Source organism: Oncorhynchus kisutch, linkage group LG24, assembly GCF_002021735.2.
Source record: "Oncorhynchus kisutch isolate 150728-3 linkage group LG24, Okis_V2, whole genome shotgun sequence".
NCBI classification, from domain to species: Eukaryota; Metazoa; Chordata; class Actinopteri; order Salmoniformes; family Salmonidae; genus Oncorhynchus; species Oncorhynchus kisutch.
Genome location: NC_034197.2, coordinates 30,614,831 through 30,632,719, shown reverse-complemented (window position 1 = coordinate 30,632,719; position 17,889 = coordinate 30,614,831). Strand labels below are relative to the sequence as shown.

Sequence of the window (17,889 nt, the reverse complement as noted above, 5' to 3'; positions counted from 1 at the left end):
CCCTGTCCTCTCTCTGGCTGTGACTGCCCTGATGTGTTTTCCCCTCCCCTGTCCTCTCTCTGGTGTGACGCCCTGCCGATTTGTCGTCCCCTCCCCTGTCCTATCTATGGATGTTGACTGCCCTGATGTGTCGTCCCCTCACCCTGTTCTCTCTCTCTGGCTGTGACTGCCCTGATGTGTCTTCCCCTCCCCTTGTACCTCCTCTCGGCTGTGACTGCCCTGATGTGTCGTCCCCTCCGCCTTCCCCTGTTCCTCTCTCTGGCATGTTGACTGCCCTGATTGTCGTCCCCTCCCCTGTCCTCACCTGTGACTGCCCTGATGTGTCGTCCCCTCCCCCTGTCCTCTCTCTGGTTGTGACTGCCCTGATGTGTCGTCCCCTCCCCCTGTCCTTTCTCTGGCTTTGACTGCCCTGAAGTGTCGTCCCCCTCCCCTGTCCTCACTGTGACTGCCCTGATGTGTCGTCCCCTCCATGTCCTCTCTCTGGCTTGTGACTGCCCTGATGTGTCGTCCCCTCCCCTGTCCTCTCTCTGGCTGTGACTGCCCTGATGTTTCGTCCTCTCTCTGGCTGTGACTGCCCAAATGTGTCTTCCCCCTCCCCTGTCCTCTCTCTGCTGTGACTGCCCTAATGTGTCGTCCCCCTCCCCTGTCCTCTCTCTGGCTGTGACTGCCCTGATGTGTCGTCCCCTCCCATGTCCTCTCTCTGGCTGTGACTGCCCCTGATGTGTCGTCCCCTCCCATGTCCTTTCTCTGGCTGTGACTGCCTGATGTGTCTTCCCCTCCCCTGTCCTCTCTCTGGCTGTGACTGCCCTGATTTGTCGTCCCCTCCCATGTCCTCTCTCTGGCTGTGACTGCCCTGATGTGTCGTCCCCTCCCATGTCCTCTCTCTGGCTGTGACTGCCCTGATGTGTCTTCCCCTCCCCTGTCCTCTCTCTGGCTGTGACTGCCCCGATGTGTCTTCCCCTCCCCTGTCCTCTCTCTGGCTGTGACTGCCCTGATGTGTCGTCCCCTCCCCTCCCTTGTCCTCTCTCTGGCTGTGACTGCCCTGATGTGTCGTCCCCTCCCCTGTCCTCACTGTGACTTGCCCTGATGTGTCGTCCCCTCCCCTGTCCTCTCTATGGCTGTGACTGCCCTGATGTGTCTTCCCCTCCCCTGTCCTCTCTCTGGCTGTGACTGCCCTGATGTGTCGTCCCCCTCCCCTGGTCCTCACTGTAACTGCCCTGATGTGTCGTCCCCTCCCCTGTCCTCTCTCTGACTGTGACTGCCCTGATGTGTCGTCCCCTCCCCTGTCCTCTCTCTGGCTGTGACTGCCCTGATGTGTCGTCCCCTCCCCCCCTGTCCTCTCTATGGCTGTGACTGCCCTGATGTGTCTTCCCCTCCCCTGTCCTGTCTCTGGCTGTGACTACCCTGATGTGTCTTCCCCTCCCCTGTCCTCTCTCTGACTGTGACTGCCCTGATGTGTCCGTCCCCTCCCCTGTCCTCTCTCTGGCTGTGACTGCCCTGATGTGTCGTCCCCTCCCCTGTCCTCTCTATGGCTGTGACTGCCCTGATGTGTCTTCCCCTCCCCTGTCCTGTCTCTGGCTGTGACTACCCTGATGTGTCTTCCCCTCCCCTGTCCTCTCTCTGGCTGTGACTGCCCTGATGTGTCGTCCCCTCCCCTGTCCTCTCTCTGACTGTGACTGCCCTGATGTGTCGTCCCCTGTCCTGTCCTGTCTCTGGCTGTGACTGCCCTGATGTGTCTTCCCCTCCCCTGTCCTCTCTCTGGCTGTGACTGCCCTGATGTGTCGTCCCCTCCCCTGTCCTCTCTCTGGCTGTGACTGCCCTGATGTGTCGTCCCCTCCCCTGTCCTCTCTCTGGCTGTGACTGCCCTGATGTGTCTTCCCCTCCCCTGTCCTCTCTCTGGCTGTGACTGCCCTGATGTGTCGTCCCCTCCCCTCCCCTGTCCTCTCTCTGGCTGTGACTGCCCTGATGTGTCGTCCCCTCCCCTCCCCTGTCCTCTCTCTGGCTGTGACTGCCCTGATGTGTCGTCCCCTCCCCTGTCCTCACTGTGACGGCCCTGATGTGTCGTCCCCTCCCCTGTCCTCTCTCTGACTGTGACTGCCCTGATGTGTCGTCCCCTCCCCTGTCCTCTCTCTGGCTGTGACTGCCCTGATGTGTCGTCCCCTCCCCTCTCTATGGCTGTGACTGCCCTGATGTGTCTTCCCCTCCCCTGTCCTGTCTCTGGCTGTGACTACCCTGATGTGTCTTCCCCTCCCCTGTCCTCTCTCTGGCTGTGACTGCCCTGATGTGTCGTCCCCTCCCCTGTCCTCTCTCTGACTGTGACTGCCCTGATGTGTCGTCCCCTCCCCTGTCCTGTCTCTGGCTGTGACTGCCCTGATGTGTCTTCCCCTCCCCTGTCCTCTCTCTGGCTGTGACTGCCCTGATGTGTCGTCCCCTCCCCTGTCCTCTCTCTGACTGTGACTGCCCTGATGTGTCGTCCCCTCCCCTGTCCTCTCTCTGGCTGTGACTGCCCTGATGTGTCATCCCCTCCCCTGTCCTCTCTCTGGCTGTGACTGCCCTGATGTGTCGTCCCCTCCCCTGTCCTCTCTGGCTGTGACTGCCCTGATGTGTCGTCCCCTCCCCTGTCCTCTCTCTGGCAATGACTGCCCTGATGTGTCGTCCCCTCCCCTGTCCTCTCTCTGGCTGTGACTGCCCTGATGTGTCGTCCCCTCCCCTCCCCTCTCTCTGGCTGTGACTGCCCTGATGTGTCGTCCCCTCCCCTGTCCTCTCTCTGACTGTGACTGCCCTGATGTGTCGTCCCCTCCCCTGTCCTCTCTCTGGCTGTGACTGCCCTGATGTGTCGTCCCCTCCCCTGTCCTTTCTCTGGCTTTGACTGCCCTGATGTGTCGTCCCCTCCCCTGTCCTCACTGTGACTGCCCTGATGTGTCGTTCCCTCCCCTGTCCTCTCTCTGGCTGTGACTGCCCTGATGTGTTGTCCCCTCCCCTGTCCTCACTGTGACTGCCCTGATGTGTCGTCCCCTCCCCTGTCCTCTCTCTGGCTGTGACTGCCCTGATGTGTCGTCCCCTCCCCTGTCCTCTCTCTGGCTGTGACTGCCCTGATGTTTCGTCCTCTCTCTGGCTGTGACTGCCCTGATGGTGTCTTCCCCTCCCCTGTCCTCTCTCTGGCTGTGACTGCCCTAATGTGTCGTCCCCTCCCCTGTCCTCTCTCTGGCTGTGACTGCCCTGATGTGTCGTCCCCTCCCATGACTCTCTGGCTGTGACTGCCCTGATGTGTCGTCCCCTCCCCTGTCCTCTCTATGGCTGTGACTGCCCTGATGTGTCTTCCCCTCCCCTGTCCTGTCTCTGGCTGTGACTACCCTGATGTGTCTTCCCCTCCCCTGTCCTCTCTCTGACTGTGACTGCCCTGATGTGTCGTCCCCTCCCCTGTCCTCTCTCTGGCTGTGACTGCCCTGATGTGTCGTCCCCTCCCCTGTCCTCTCTATGGCTGTGACTGCCCTGATGTGTCTTCCCCTCCCCTGTCCTGTCTCTGGCTGTGACTACCCTGATGTGTCTTCCCCTCCCCTGTCCTCTCTCTGGCTGTGACTGCCCTGATGTGTCGTCCCCTCCCCTGTCCTCTCTCTGACTGTGACTGCCCTGATGTGTCGTCCCCTGTCCTGTCCTGTCTCTGGCTGTGACTGCCCTGATGTGTCTTCCCCTCCCCTGTCCTCTCTCTGGCTGTGACTGCCCTGATGTGTCGTCCCCTCCCCTGTCCTCTCTCTGGCTGTGACTGCCCTGATGTGTCGTCCCCTCCCCTGTCCTCTCTCTGGCTGTGACTGCCCTGATGTGTCTTCCCCTCCCCTGTCCTCTCTCTGGCTGTGACTGCCCTGATGTGTCGTCCCCTCCCCTGTCCTCTCTCTGGCTGTGACTGCCCTGATGTGTCTTCCCCTCCCCTGTCCTCTCTCTGGCTGTGACTGCCCTGATGTGTCGTCCCCTCCCCTCCCCTGTCCTCTCTCTGGCTGTGACTGCCCTGATGTGTCGTCCCCTCCCCTCCCCTGTCCTCTCTCTGGCTGTGACTGCCCTGATGTGTCGTCCCCTCCCCTGTCCTCACTGTGACTGCCCTGATGTGTCGTCCCCTCCCCTGTCCTCTCTCTGACTGTGACTGCCCTGATGTGTCGTCCCCTCCCCTGTCCTCTCTCTGGCTGTGACTGCCCTGATGTGTCGTCCCCTCCCCTCTCTATGGCTGTGACTGCCCTGATGTGTCTTCCCCTCCCCTGTCCTGTCTCTGGCTGTGACTACCCTGATGTGTCTTCCCCTCCCCTGTCCTCTCTCTGGCTGTGACTGCCCTGATGTGTCGTCCCCTCCCCTGTCCTCTCTCTGACTGTGACAGCCCTGATGTGTCGTCCCCTCCCCTGTCCTGTCTCTGGCTGTGACTGCCCTGATGTGTCTTCCCCTCCCGTGTCCTCTCTCTGGCTGTGACTGCCCTGATGTGTCGTCCCCTCCCCTGTCCTCTCTCTGACTGTGACTGCCCTGATGTGTCGTCCCTCCCCTGTCCTCTCTCTGGCTGTGACTGCCCTGATGTGTCATCCCCTCACCTGTCCTCTCTCTGGCTGTGACTGCCCTGATGTGTCGTCCCCTCCCCTGTCCTCTCTGGCTGTGACTGCCCTGATGTGTCGTCCCCTCCCCTGTCCTCTCTCTGGCAATGACTGCCCTGATGTGTCGTCCCCTCCCCTGTCCTCTCTCTGGCTGTGACTGCCCTGATGTGTCGTCCCCTCCCCTCCCCTCTCTCTGGCTGTGACTGCCCTGATGTGTCGTCCCCTCCCCTGTCCTCTCTCTGACTGTGACTGCCCTGATGTGTCGTCCCCTCCCCTGTCCTCTCTCTGGCTGTGACTGCCCTGATGTGTCGTCCCCTCCCCTGTCCTCTCTATGGCTGTGACTGCCCTGATGTGTCTTCCCCTCCCCTGTCCTGTCTCTGGCTGTGACTACCCTGATGTGTCTTCCCCTCCCCTGTCCTCTCTCTGACTGTGACTGCCCTGATGTGTCGTCCCCTCCCCTGTCCTCTCTCTGGCTGTGACTGCCCTGATGTGTCGTCCCCTCCCCTGTCCTCTCTATGGCTGTGACTGCCCTGATGTGTCTTCCCCTCCCCTGTCCTGTCTCTGGCTGTGACTACCCTGATGTGTCTTCCCCTCCCCTGTCCTCTCTCTGGCTGTGACTGCCCTGATGTGTCGTCCCCTCCCCTGTCCTCTCTCTGACTGTGACTGCCCTGATGTGTCGTCCCCTGTCCTGTCCTGTCTCTGGCTGTGACTGCCCTGATGTGTCTTCCCCTCCCCTGTCCTCTCTCTGGCTGTGACTGCCCTGATGTGTCGTCCCCTCCCCTGTCCTCTCTCTGGCTGTGACTGCCCTGATGTGTCGTCCCCTCCCCTGTCCTCTCTCTGGCTGTGACTGCCCTGATGTGTCTTCCCCTCCCCTGTCCTCTCTCTGGCTGTGACTGCCCTGATGTGTCGTCCCCTCCCCTGTCCTCTCTCTGGCTGTGACTGCCCTGATGTGTCTTCCCCTCCCCTGTCCTCTCTCTGGCTGTGACTGCCCTGATGTGTCGTCCCCTCCCCTCCCCTGTCCTCTCTCTGGCTGTGACTGCCCTGATGTGTCGTCCCCTCCCCTCCCCTGTCCTCTCTCTGGCTGTGACTGCCCTGATGTGTCGTCCCCTCCCCTGTCCTCTCTCTGGCTGTGACTGCCCTGATGTGTCGTCCCCTCCCCTGTCCTCTCTCTGGCTGTGACTGCCCTGATGTGTCTTCCCCTCCCCTGTCCTCTCTCTGGCTGTGACTGCCCTGATGTGTCGTCCCCTCCCCTGTCCTCTCTCTGGCTGTGACTGCCCTGATGTGTCTTCCCCTCCCCTGTCCTCTCTCTGGCTGTGACTGCCCTGATGTGTCGTCCCCTCCCCTCCCCTGTCCTCTCTCTGGCTGTGACTGCCCTGATGTGTCGTCCCCTCCCCTCCCCTGTCCTCTCTCTGGCTGTGACTGCCCTGATGTGTCGTCCCCTCCCCTGTCCTCACTGTGACTGCCCTGATGTGTCGTCCCCTCCCCTGTCCTCTCTCTGACTGTGACTGCCCTGATGTGTCGTCCCCTCCCCTGTCCTCTCTCTGGCTGTGACTGCCCTGATGTGTCGTCCCCTCCCCTCTCTATGGCTGTGACTGCCCTGATGTGTCTTCCCCTCCCCTGTCCTGTCTCTGGCTGTGACTACCCTGATGTGTCTTCCCCTCCCCTGTCCTCTCTCTGGCTGTGACTGCCCTGATGTGTCGTCCCCTCCCCTGTCCTCTCTCTGACTGTGACTGCCCTGATGAGTCGTCCCCTCCCCTGTCCTGTCTCTGGCTGTGACTTCCCTGATGTGTCTTCCCCTCCCGTGTCCTCTCTCTGGCTGTGACTGCCCTGATGTGTCGTCCCCTCCCCTGTCCTCTCTCTGACTGTGACTGCCCTGATGTGTCGTCCCCTCCCCTGTCCTCTCTCTGGCTGTGACTGCCCTGATGTGTCATCCCCTCACCTGTCCTCTCTCTGGCTGTGACTGCCCTGATGTGTCGTCCCCTCCCCTGTCCTCTCTGGCTGTGACTGCCCTGATGTGTCGTCCCCTCCCCTGTCCTCTCTCTGGCAATGACTGCCCTGATGTGTCGTCCCCTCCCCTGTCCTCTCTCTGGCTGTGACTGCCCTGATGTGTCGTCCCCTCCCCTCCCCTCTCTCTGGCTGTGACTGCCCTGATGTGTCGTCCCCTCCCCTGTCCTCTCTCTGACTGTGACTGCCCTGATGTGTCGTCCCCTCCCCTGTCCTCTCTCTGGCTGTGACTGCCCTGATGTGTCGTCCCCTCCCCTGTCCTTTCTCTGGCTTTGACTGCCCTGATGTGTCGTCCCCTCCCCTGTCCTCACTGTGACTGCCCTGATGTGTTGTTCCCTCCCCTGTCCTCTCTCTGGCTGTGACTGCCCTGATGTGTTGTCCCCTCCCCTGTCCTCACTGTGACTGCCCTGATGTGTCGTCCCCTCCCCTGTCCTCTCTCTGGCTGTGACTGCCCTGATGTGTCGTCCCCTCCCCTGTCCTCTCTCTGGCTGTGACTGCCCTGATGTTTCGTCCTCTCTCTGGCTGTGACTGCCCTGATGTGTCTTCCCCTCCCCTGTCCTCTCTCTGGCTGTGACTGCCCTAATGTGTCGTCCCCTCCCCTGTCCTCTCTCTGGCTGTGACTGCCCTGATGTGTCGTCCCCTCCCATGACTCTCTGGCTGTGACTGCCCTGATTTGTCGTCCCCTCCCCTGTCCTCTCTCTGGCTGTGTCTGCCCTGATGTGTCTTCCCCTCCCATGACTCTCTCTGGCTGTGACTGCCCTGATGTGTCGTCCCCTCCCATGACTCTCTCTGGCTGTGACTGCCCTGATGTGTCGTCCCCTCCCATGTCCTCTCTCTGTCTGTGACTGCCCCGATGTGTCTTCCCCTCCCCTGTCCTCTCTCTGGCTGTGACTGCCCTGATGTGTCGTCCCCCTCCCCTGTCCTCACTGTAACTGCCCTGATGTGTCGTCCCCTCCCCTGTCCTCTCTCTGACTGTGACTGCCCTGATGTGTCGTCCCCTCCCCTGTCCTCTCTCTGGCTGTGACTGCCCTGATGTGTCGTCCCCTCCCCTGTCCTCTCTATGGCTGTGACTGCCCTGATGTGTCTTCCCCTCCCCTGTCCTGTCTCTGGCTGTGACTACCCTGATGTGTCTTCCCCTCCCCTGTCCTCTCTCTGACTGTGACTGCCCTGATGTGTCGTCCCCTCCCCTGTCCTCTCTCTGGCTGTGACTGCCCTGATGTGTCGTCCCCTCCCCTGTCCTCTCTATGGCTGTGACTGCCCTGATGTGTCTTCCCCTCCCCTGTCCTGTCTCTGGCTGTGACTACCCTGATGTGTCTTCCCCTCCCCTGTCCTCTCTCTGGCTGTGACTGCCCTGATGTGTCGTCCCCTCCCCTGTCCTCTCTCTGACTGTGACTGCCCTGATGTGTCGTCCCCTGTCCTGTCCTGTCTCTGGCTGTGACTGCCCTGATGTGTCTTCCCCTCCCCTGTCCTCTCTCTGGCTGTGACTGCCCTGATGTGTCGTCCCCTCCCCTGTCCTCTCTCTGGCTGTGACTGCCCTGATGTGTCGTCCCCTCCCCTGTCCTCTCTCTGGCTGTGACTGCCCTGATGTGTCTTCCCCTCCCCTGTCCTCTCTCTGGCTGTGACTGCCCTGATGTGTCGTCCCCTCCCCTCCCCTGTCCTCTCTCTGGCTGTGACTGCCCTGATGTGTCGTCCCCTCCCCTGTCCTCACTGTGACTGCCCTGATGTGTCGTCCCCTCCCCTGTCCTCTCTCTGGTTGTGACTGCCCTGATGTGTCGTCCCCTCCCCTGTCCTTTCTCTGGCTTTGACTGCCCTGATGTGTCGTCCCCTCCCCTGTCCTCACTGTGACTGCCCTGATGTGTCGTCCCCTCCCCTGTCCTCTCTCTGGCTGTGACTGCCCTGATGTGTCGTCCCCTCCCCTGTCCTCTCTCTGGCTGTGACTGCCCTGATGTTTCGTCCTCTCTCTGGCTGTGACTGCCCAAATGTGTCTTCCCCTCCCCTGTCCTCTCTCTGGCTGTGACTGCCCTAATGTGTCGTCCCCTCCCCTGTCCTCTCTCTGGCTGTGACTGCCCTGATGTGTCGTCCCCTCCCATGTCCTCTCTCTGGCTGTGACTGCCCTGATGTGTCGTCCCCTCCCATGTCCTTTCTCTGGCTGTGACTGCCCTGATGTGTCTTCCCCTCCCCTGTCCTCTCTCTGGCTGTGACTGCCCTGATTTGTCGTCCCCTGTCCTGTCCTGTCTCTGGCTGTGACTGCCCTGATGTGTCTTCCCCTCCCCTGTCCTCTCTCTGGCTGTGACTGCCCTGATGTGTCGTCCCCTCCCCTGTCCTCTCTCTGGCTGTGACTGCCCTGATGTGTCGTCCCCTCCCCTGTCCTCTCTCTGGCTGTGACTGCCCTGATGTGTCTTCCCCTCCCCTGTCCTCTCTCTGGCTGTGACTGCCCTGATGTGTCGTCCCCTCCCCTCCCCTGTCCTCTCTCTGGCTGTGACTGCCCTGATGTGTCGTCCCCTCCCCTGTCCTCACTGTGACTGCCCTGATGTGTCGTCCCCTCCCCTGTCCTCTCTCTGGTTGTGACTGCCCTGATGTGTCGTCCCCTCCCCTGTCCTTTCTCTGGCTTTGACTGCCCTGATGTGTCGTCCCCTCCCCTGTCCTCACTGTGACTGCCCTGATGTGTCGTCCCCTCCCCTGTCCTCTCTCTGGCTGTGACTGCCCTGATGTGTCGTCCCCTCCCCTGTCCTCTCTCTGGCTGTGACTGCCCTGATGTTTCGTCCTCTCTCTGGCTGTGACTGCCCTAATGTGTCGTCCCCTCCCCTGTCCTCTCTCTGGCTGTGACTGCCCTGATGTGTCGTCCCCTCCCATGTCCTCTCTCTGGCTGTGACTGCCCTGATGTGTCGTCCCCTCCCATGTCCTTTCTCTGGCTGTGACTGCCCTGATGTGTCTTCCCCTCCCCTGTCCTCTCTCTGGCTGTGACTGCCCTGATTTGTCGTCCCCTCCCATGTCCTCTCTCTGGCTGTGACTGCCCTGATGTGTCGTCCCCTCCCATGTCCTCTCTCTGGCTGTGACTGCCCTGATGTGTCTTCCCCTCCCCTGTCCTCTCTCTGGCTGTGACTGCCCCGATGTGTCTTCCCCTCCCCTGTCCTCTCTCTGGCTGTGACTGCCCTGATGTGTCGTCCCCTCCCCTCCCTTGTCCTCTCTCTGGCTGTGACTGCCCTGATGTGTCGTCCCCTCCCCTGTCCTCACTGTGACTGCCCTGATGTGTCGTCCACTCCCCTGTCCTCTCTCTGACTGTGACTGCCCTGATGTGTCGTCCCCTCCCCTGTCCTCTCTCTGGCTGTGACTGCCCTGATGTGTCGTCCCCTCCCCTGTCCTCTCTATGGCTGTGACTGCCCTGATGTGTCTTCCCCTCCCCTGTCCTCTCTCTGGCTGTGACTGCCCTGATGTGTCGTCCCCTCCCCTGTCCTCACTGTTACTGCCCTGATGTGTCGTCCCCTCCCCTGTCCTCTCTCTGGTTGTGACTGCCCTGATGTGTCGTCCCCTCCCCTGTCCTTTCTCTGGCTTTGACTGCCCTTATGTGTCGTCCCCTCCCCTGTCCTCACTGTGACTGCCCTGATGTGTCGTCCCCTCCCCTGTCCTTTCTCTGGCTTTGACTGCCCTGATGTGTCGTCCCCTCCCCTGTCCTCACTGTGACTGCCCTGATGTGTCGTCCCCTCCCCTGTCCTCTCTCTGGCTGTGACTGCCCTGATGTGTCGTCCCCTCCCCTGTCCTCTCTCTGGCTGTGACTGCCCTGATGTTTCGTCCTCTCTCTGGCTGTGACTGCCCTGATGTGTCTTCCCCTCCCCTGTCCTCTCTCTGGCTGTGACTGCCCTAATGTGTCGTCCCCTCCCCTGTCCTCTCTCTGGCTGTGACTGCCCTGATGTGTCGTCCCCTCCCCTGTCCTCTCTCTGGCTGTGACTGCCCTGATTTGTCGTCCCCTCCCATGTCCTCTCTCTGGCTGTGACTGCCCTGATGTGCTGTCCCCTCCCATGTCCTCTCTCTGGCTGTGACTGCCCTGATGTGTCTTCCCCTCCCCTGTCCTCTCTGTGGCTGTGACTGCCCTGATGTGTCGTCCCCTCCCCTGTCCTCACTGTGACTGCCCTGATGTGTCGTCCCCTCCCCTGTCCTCTCTATGGCTGTGACTGCCCTGATGTGTCGTCCCCTCCCCTGTCCTCACTGTGACTGCCCTGATGTGTCGTCCCCTCCCCTGTCCTCACTGTGACTGCCTTGATGTGTCGTCCCCTCCCCTGTCCTCACTGTGACTGCCCTGATGTGTCGTCCCCTCCCCTGTCCTCACTGTGACTGCCCTGATGTGTCGTCCCCTCCCCTGTCCTCTCTATGGCTGTGCTGTTAGCTGCTGTTTTTATCAGACATGTTTTTGGCACTGATAAACCCTTCGGTGAAAACATTAGTTTGACAGTTGTCATAAACATGTCTTGAGTAACGGCCTTGCCATGAAACCATTTAATGATCCTGGCACCGCCTGACGCCTGAGATGGAAAACACATTTTCCCGGCCTAGTTGGGGGGCGGGGGGGGTTTGAGGGACACGACTCTGGTGCGACGCTGTGCTTGTTCCCCCTTCAGGCCTCGGGGAGCGAGGGCCAGACGGGGGACAGGCAGGAGGAGAGAGAGAGGCTGCGCAGAGTACTCAAACAGATGGGACGAATCAAGTGTCCTAACGAGGTATGTGCTTCTTTTTCTCTATAATCCCACTTTCTCTCTCTCTCTTTTCTATTTCTGCTGCACACCCCTCCATCTCCATCTAACACTCTCTCCCTCTTTATCTATTTCTTTCTCTCTCTCCTCTCTCACTCCCTCCTTCCCTCTCTCTTTCTTGTCATTCTGCCCAAACACACATCAACACTCTGTTACCAATTACTCACACTAGAGTGCAGAGAAGAGAGAGGTGAAGAGACATGGCAGCAGAGACAGACATTCTCACTAACCTCTCTTCATCCATTCATGGGCATTTCATTTATTTCTTCCACTTCTAACTCACTCTTCTCTCATTCAACCACAAAAATGGTTGCCCACCTCTCTTGAGAAAGCTAGTTTATGTCAGTGACACTATATGAAGTTAGATTAATATAACCTAGACATGCTTGTTAAACACATCCATACTCTGCTCCACTAACCTGATTTCCAGTCTAATGTGAATTTTCTATTTCTCCCATTTTCAATGTTGCACGCACACGTACGTGCACCCACCCACACACCCACAGGGCTGCTCGGCCCATTTCTCCAGTCTAATGGGGTACCAGTACCATCAGAAGCGCTGTGGCAGAGAGCTGTCAGAGGAGGACAAGCCTGTGTTTCTGTGTCAGCACTGTGGGAAGACCTACCGCTCCAAGGCTGGCAGAGACTACCACCTCCGCACTGAACACCGCACCCCCAACACCACCAACATCAATGATACCAACAACACTAACGCCAGCAGAGGGGTAAGAGAGAGCAGAAGTGTTTTGGTTTTATATATTTATCTGTTGAGATCACACCCATAGTCATTGGTTGAATCTCTGTGAATTCTCTCATTGGTCTGGGCTGTCCCTCCTCTTTCAGGTGAGCACAGACGACTCCCAGACACAGCTTGGGGGAAGGAGGGAGCTGAACCACACGGAGAGAGAGAGGAAGGAAAAGGAGAAGTGGCAAGAGTTGTCTGCAGGTAGGGAGAAAGAGAGAGAGGAGGGGAGAGAGAGGGGTGGGGAGAGAGAGGGGCTGGGGGAGGACTTTGAGAGGACTCCCAGTGGTAGGGTGAGACGTCGGTCTGCCCAGGTAGCAGTGTTCCACCTGCAGGAGATAGCAGAGGATGAACTGACCAAGGACTGGGGAACCAAGCGCCGCATCAAAGATGACCTAGTACCGGACAGCAAGAGGGTAAGAGACAGACAGGTACACACACACACACTCACACACACACACACACACACACACACACACACTGAACATCTTGTCCCTGTCTGTCCTCCTCCCCCAGTTGAACTACACTCGGCCTGGCCTTCCCAAGTTCAGTCCCAAGCTGCTGGAGAGCTGGAAGAACGAGGTCAAAGAGAAGGGTTTCCTCTGCTGCTCCAACGGAGTAAGACCCTGTAGACAACATGTTCTGTCCATTAGACACCTTTCAGATTAATCCAGTTTGTTTTATTTTCCAGTTGCTTTTACACATTCCAGCGCTGTCAATCAATTCTGATCTCTACAGGCTCTAAAAATTAGCATTTTATACGCACAGTTTACTATTTTGGTATCTGTTGTTATTGTTCCTCTCTGTTTCTAGAGCTGTGAAGCTGTTTACTCCAGTGTGTCTGGGCTCAAAGCTCATCTAGCCAACTGTAACCAGGTAGGACCATCAGGACTAGGTTAAGTTAAATGGATGAGGTTTAGGGACAACTTGTACCTACAACTGACTGAGGTGTGTTTCTGTATGCTTCAGGCAGGGGGCGACGCAGGGAAGTACACCTGCTTATTGTGTCAGAAGGAATTCAGCTCAGAAAGTGGTGTCAAGTACCACATCAGCAAGACACATTCACAGGTGAGACTTACATACATAAACCCTCACAGGTCTGATATACACCTTGAAGTATATGAAACAGACCCACTCACAGATAACGCATTCACTCATTTATAAACACACAGGTGGATGTCATACACATGCAGTAACAGAACGTTTTCCCTCATCATTATCATACGTTACATTATCATCCATTCGTACAGAACTGGTTCCGAGCCTCTAGCCATGTGGTGCCCAGCAGCAGCAAGAGCAAACCGGCAGAAAACAAAGAGTTTGAGAAAAAGGAGGTTAAGAACGGTGCCACCACAGGAAAGAAGAGAGGCCGCAAGCCCAAAGAGCACCCCCCTCAGGCCACCCCTGTCCAAACAAAGACTCCTTTCAGTTCCACCCAAATCTCATCCTCCACCCCCACCCCGAACCCAACTTCAGCCGCCACCCCGAACACGGCCCAAGCCCAGCACCAGGCCCAGTCCCCGACAGAGAGGGTGAACCTGGAGACCCCGACATTAAACAGACAGCCCAACCCCCCTACCACAAGGAAGGGAAAGACCAAGAGGGTGCCCCCTCCCTCAGAGTAGATCTGCTTTCACTAACCCAGGAGCCAGAGAGGATGCTATCTCTCTGATGTGCCATCCACATTACGCCAGTAAGCTCAAAGACGTTATGGCACGACACGAGGACTGGGGGACAGCGAACGAAACTAAAAATAACCATAGAGACATGAAAAGAATTAGATCATGCTTTTGATTTGACTCTGATCTTTGTGTTTTAACCCTATACTGTATACGGTGTATGTGTCTACTGGTATATGCTGATGTAACAGTTCATTTTTTCTCCATTCCATTTCTAAGCATCATTTCAGTTAAGCTATTCACAACAGGCATTAATTGTAATCAAAGTTCAAATCCAACTCAATATATAAATATCATTTTCTAAACAAAAGTCATATTTCAATAGAATTTTGCATAATTCCCTATACATGTCTGTAGATTCATGTTGTGCTTGAGAGATTTTTTAAAGGATATTCTATTAGCATGGTGAGGTAATTTACTGCTAGTGATTTTTCAATGGATATACTGTACTGTGTATATATACAATATCTATATCTATATATCTATATACTCAAAGCAATGACGTCATCCATAGTTTTTTCAAGGCAGGAAGGTCAAATTAGCATTTTGTTGTTTTCCACTTTGGCGTCTTAAGTTAGTTTTTCATTGTGGCAGCTGAATGCCGAAGTAGAGAGCTTTTTTCATCAGTCTGCTTCAGTGCAATACACTCATTGTGTTTTGGCCCAGAGTACACACTGTTACGCATAAACTCTTTCTTCTGTTCTTATGCTGTTCAAGTATTTATAGTAATTTTGTTCATTTCAAATTTACACTGAAATGTGGGATTTATTTTTTATTTTACATATGATATGAGGTTTTATCCATTTTTGAGACAGTAATTATACCTTGGGGCACAAGAGTATGATTGAGGATGTTTACGCAAACATTTCTAAACTAAAATCTGTATCTACACCAAGCAATGTAAACGGCATATTCACAAAGTTTGAAGATGAAAACATGTTGTTGAATATATGTTTCCTCTGCTTTTGTTGCTAATTATGGACTAAATGCTGAATCTAACAGTGGGAAAGTATTTGACCAGAGTTGCACCATTGCAGCACAATCAAATGAGTTGTCACCATTTTGGAGATTGAAGTCCAAATTGAGGATGATCTGGAAAAATCTACTTGCTCTTGTTTGAATGAAATAATTCAGAAAAGGGAGCGGCATATGTCTTTTTGTAGAAAATTGAAGTCAGTTTGAAAATAATATTTTATGAAACGAAAAAGAAATCCTGCAAATATAGTTTCTAAAAACACTTGTCTTGCACTAACCCTAACCCTTCCCTCCCTTCCCCTGTTGTGTCTTTATGCACTTGAAGAGCACTGCTAATCTTTTACCCCAACATTAATGCTCCAGAAGAGGCTGCCCTTAGACACAGATCTAGGAACCAGCCTGCCCTCCCTAAATTCTAACCTTAACCATTATAGGCAAAGACACAAAACTGGCCATAGGTCCATGTCTAAGGGGCAGTTTCACCCTACTCAAACCTTAACCCCCTATATGGGGGGTTGTAACCAGGACTAAAAAAGAACCCGAGTGGTGTCCAAAAAGAAGTACTTTTAGTCCTCTGTGACCCGCATTCTAACCAGATTCAATGACAAATGGGAAACTAACAGGGCCACCTGTCTAACTCAGAATCCTAACAAAGCCATAAATGATCCTCAGAAATGCAAAACATTTAGGCTGTTTTACCAGTCATAACTGTTTTATTGTAAAATGAATTAAGTCTAAATTAAATGTCTTTAATTTATGAAAAATACTAGCATGTGCAATCAGAGAATTTTAAGATTTTATCTATGTAATAATGACTTAAAGTAGATACTTGAATTCACACAAAACAAATGAAATAATTTGATTGAAATAAAACCCCTAAAATCTTTCATTTATATTTATATCAATAGAGCAGAATAGCTTGCTCTCAAAGCTACAGATCTATTTTATAATCACGTGTGTATATTATCTAGTTAATATGATAGCAAGGGGAGTTTGTAAAAAGTGAATGGTTACATGGTGCAATTTAATCAGTCTGCTTGTTCATCCAGCACAGTTTTTCCTAAAATTGTACTTTGCATTATGTCCAAATACAGATACTTAACCCATACCATAATGTAATATTAACCCTTGTGCTGACATTTTGTGTTCCTCAAGTTAGGATTCAGCCCAATATCACCATTGCAATTGAATTCGATTTTGTAAATGTCAGCCTACATTGCTTTAATCCATAATTGTATATTTTTGGGATGATAGGAGTTCTCAAAGGGATAGTGTGAGATTTGGGCAATCAAGTCAGATGAACTCATGGATACCATTTCATGTCTCTGCGTCCAGTTTGAAGGAAGTTCAAGGTAGTTTCTGGAGCGATTGTTAATGACTGGAAGTCTATGGGATCAGCTAGCTTAATTGCAAAAATATCTCACTATCTCTTTCACGAAGGACTGGGTGTAGGCTACATCCCTTACATTGCATTACGATGAAACACCTCCCTTATTGTTATATTCAGAGGTTAGATAGACAAGCACTGACGGTACCTTGCGCTTTTCAAATCCAGTTCTTCTGACCTTGGCCCTTGGCTCTCGTCTAGTGACTGGCTTTTGTGTATAGGGAGAATGAGCACCTTGGCTGGAGTTCAGTTATAGAACATGCATTCTCACAAAGGCTTTGCAGAAACATTCTACAGGCTACACATTAATTCCACCCCTTTATTATGAGAGGATGTTAAGAACAGTTAGTAGTTGGGTGTGGAGTTTTGGCACAGTATCAATTATGAGTTGCTTGTTGATTTGTTTGATTTTTATGTCATATTGACTGCTATTGTTTACCTGACAAGCTTTGGTGTTTGCAATATAATAGTTTAGGCACTGCTTACCATTGTGGATATTATTATATACTTTATTTGACCCTTTACTACCTGTCTTCCTAGATGATGTGGGAAACACATATCCCGCAGTTTGAGCTAATGTAGAATACTGCAGCAACTGCAACAATATGTTTAGAGAGTACAGCAATACACCATATTTTGTCGGTCACATTGGCTTGCTAATGTTTTGATATCCAGTGTAATTGACACATTTAATGGCTAATTTATTTCACCTACCCTATCCCTTTGTTTGTTTGCTTAAGAATTTTCTTTTCTCAGTGACAAATCAAAAAAAGAAGAAAAAAATTAAACAAAAAGTAGTGGAAGTGGAAGTCCATCAAATGTGATGGTATGTGTTGAAATACACAGTTTAACGTGTTTGACCATGCACATTTCATTTAGCTCTTCGGGACACATTGGCTGGTTGAAATACACATGGAGAATGTTCAGTTGTCCATATCTGAGGGTGAACAAGGAGGCGTGTGTGTGTGTGTGTGTGTGTGTTTGTTTTTAGTGCACTTACTATCCAATGAAATAGGCTTGAATTAGGAGTGTTGTCTCCAGAGCTTTTTAGTGGTCTGGACTCTGTGTGTGGTTTGACTTTTGTATCTGGGCATAGGCTAAGGTGTCTTCCCTTTTTTCACTAAATGCTATTTCTCCCTTTAATGTTTTATCTTACAAACATTCACAATCTCAAACGGCTTCAGATGACTCTTTGTTTTGAAAATTGACCATTATAGAGAGGATACAAAATGATTGGTTATGTTGAGAAGAATAACTATGATGTTTTTCCTGTTTTCTATGTTGAAGTTGTTCATATCTGAAGCTATATCCTAACTAGGGAGGCACCACACCTCTGAATCTGGTCTGTTACAATTTTTCAAAATTGTTGTATTACCTGTGCATTATTATCCCTCAAATAATGAATAAAAATGTTGTTGACTAAGTTTGACAGTTGCCATATATAATACATGCTGTTAATCGTGTGAATGGTTGGTAGCCTATATGACCTGACAATTATTGGAGCTGATACAATGGATTTTAAACCTTCACATTTTATTATCATAAATAGCATATAGCCTAGTTACATGACTTTAGATTTTGTTGATTTAGTCTTTGAACCACATGACATAGTGTCACTATATATAATAATATATAAAGTGTAACAATTGAATAACCTCATCCAGTAACACGTGGCCCTGACACATTTGAGTCCCTGCCACTATATCGGCTGGAGAAAGGCCCTGTTGAATAGTACCGTATATGAACGTTACATCATGGTGCGTTACAGATCGACGGAACGCCATGAGAG

The 17,889-nt window shown here is 53.5% G+C and overlaps 1 protein-coding gene across 4 annotated transcripts in view; it reads left to right on the top strand.

The window, feature by feature from the left end:
• The window catches only part of znf512b (zinc finger protein 512B), an 82,477-nt gene extending 64,953 nt beyond the window's left edge, over positions 1-17,524 (top strand). For all 4 annotated transcript variants that reach the window (XM_031803620.1, XM_031803618.1, XM_031803621.1 and 1 more), the window contains 7 exons: positions 11,186-11,284; positions 11,824-12,042; positions 12,161-12,475; positions 12,576-12,677; positions 12,873-12,935; positions 13,029-13,127; positions 13,310-17,524. In XM_031803620.1, coding sequence (XP_031659480.1) covers positions 11,186-11,284; positions 11,824-12,042; positions 12,161-12,475; positions 12,576-12,677; positions 12,873-12,935; positions 13,029-13,127; positions 13,310-13,684 — 1,272 coding nt within the window. In that variant the 3' untranslated portion in view covers positions 13,685-17,524. The remainder of the gene's footprint in view (positions 1-11,185; positions 11,285-11,823; positions 12,043-12,160; positions 12,476-12,575; positions 12,678-12,872; positions 12,936-13,028; positions 13,128-13,309) is intronic.
• Positions 17,525-17,889: the final 365 nt, after the last annotated feature.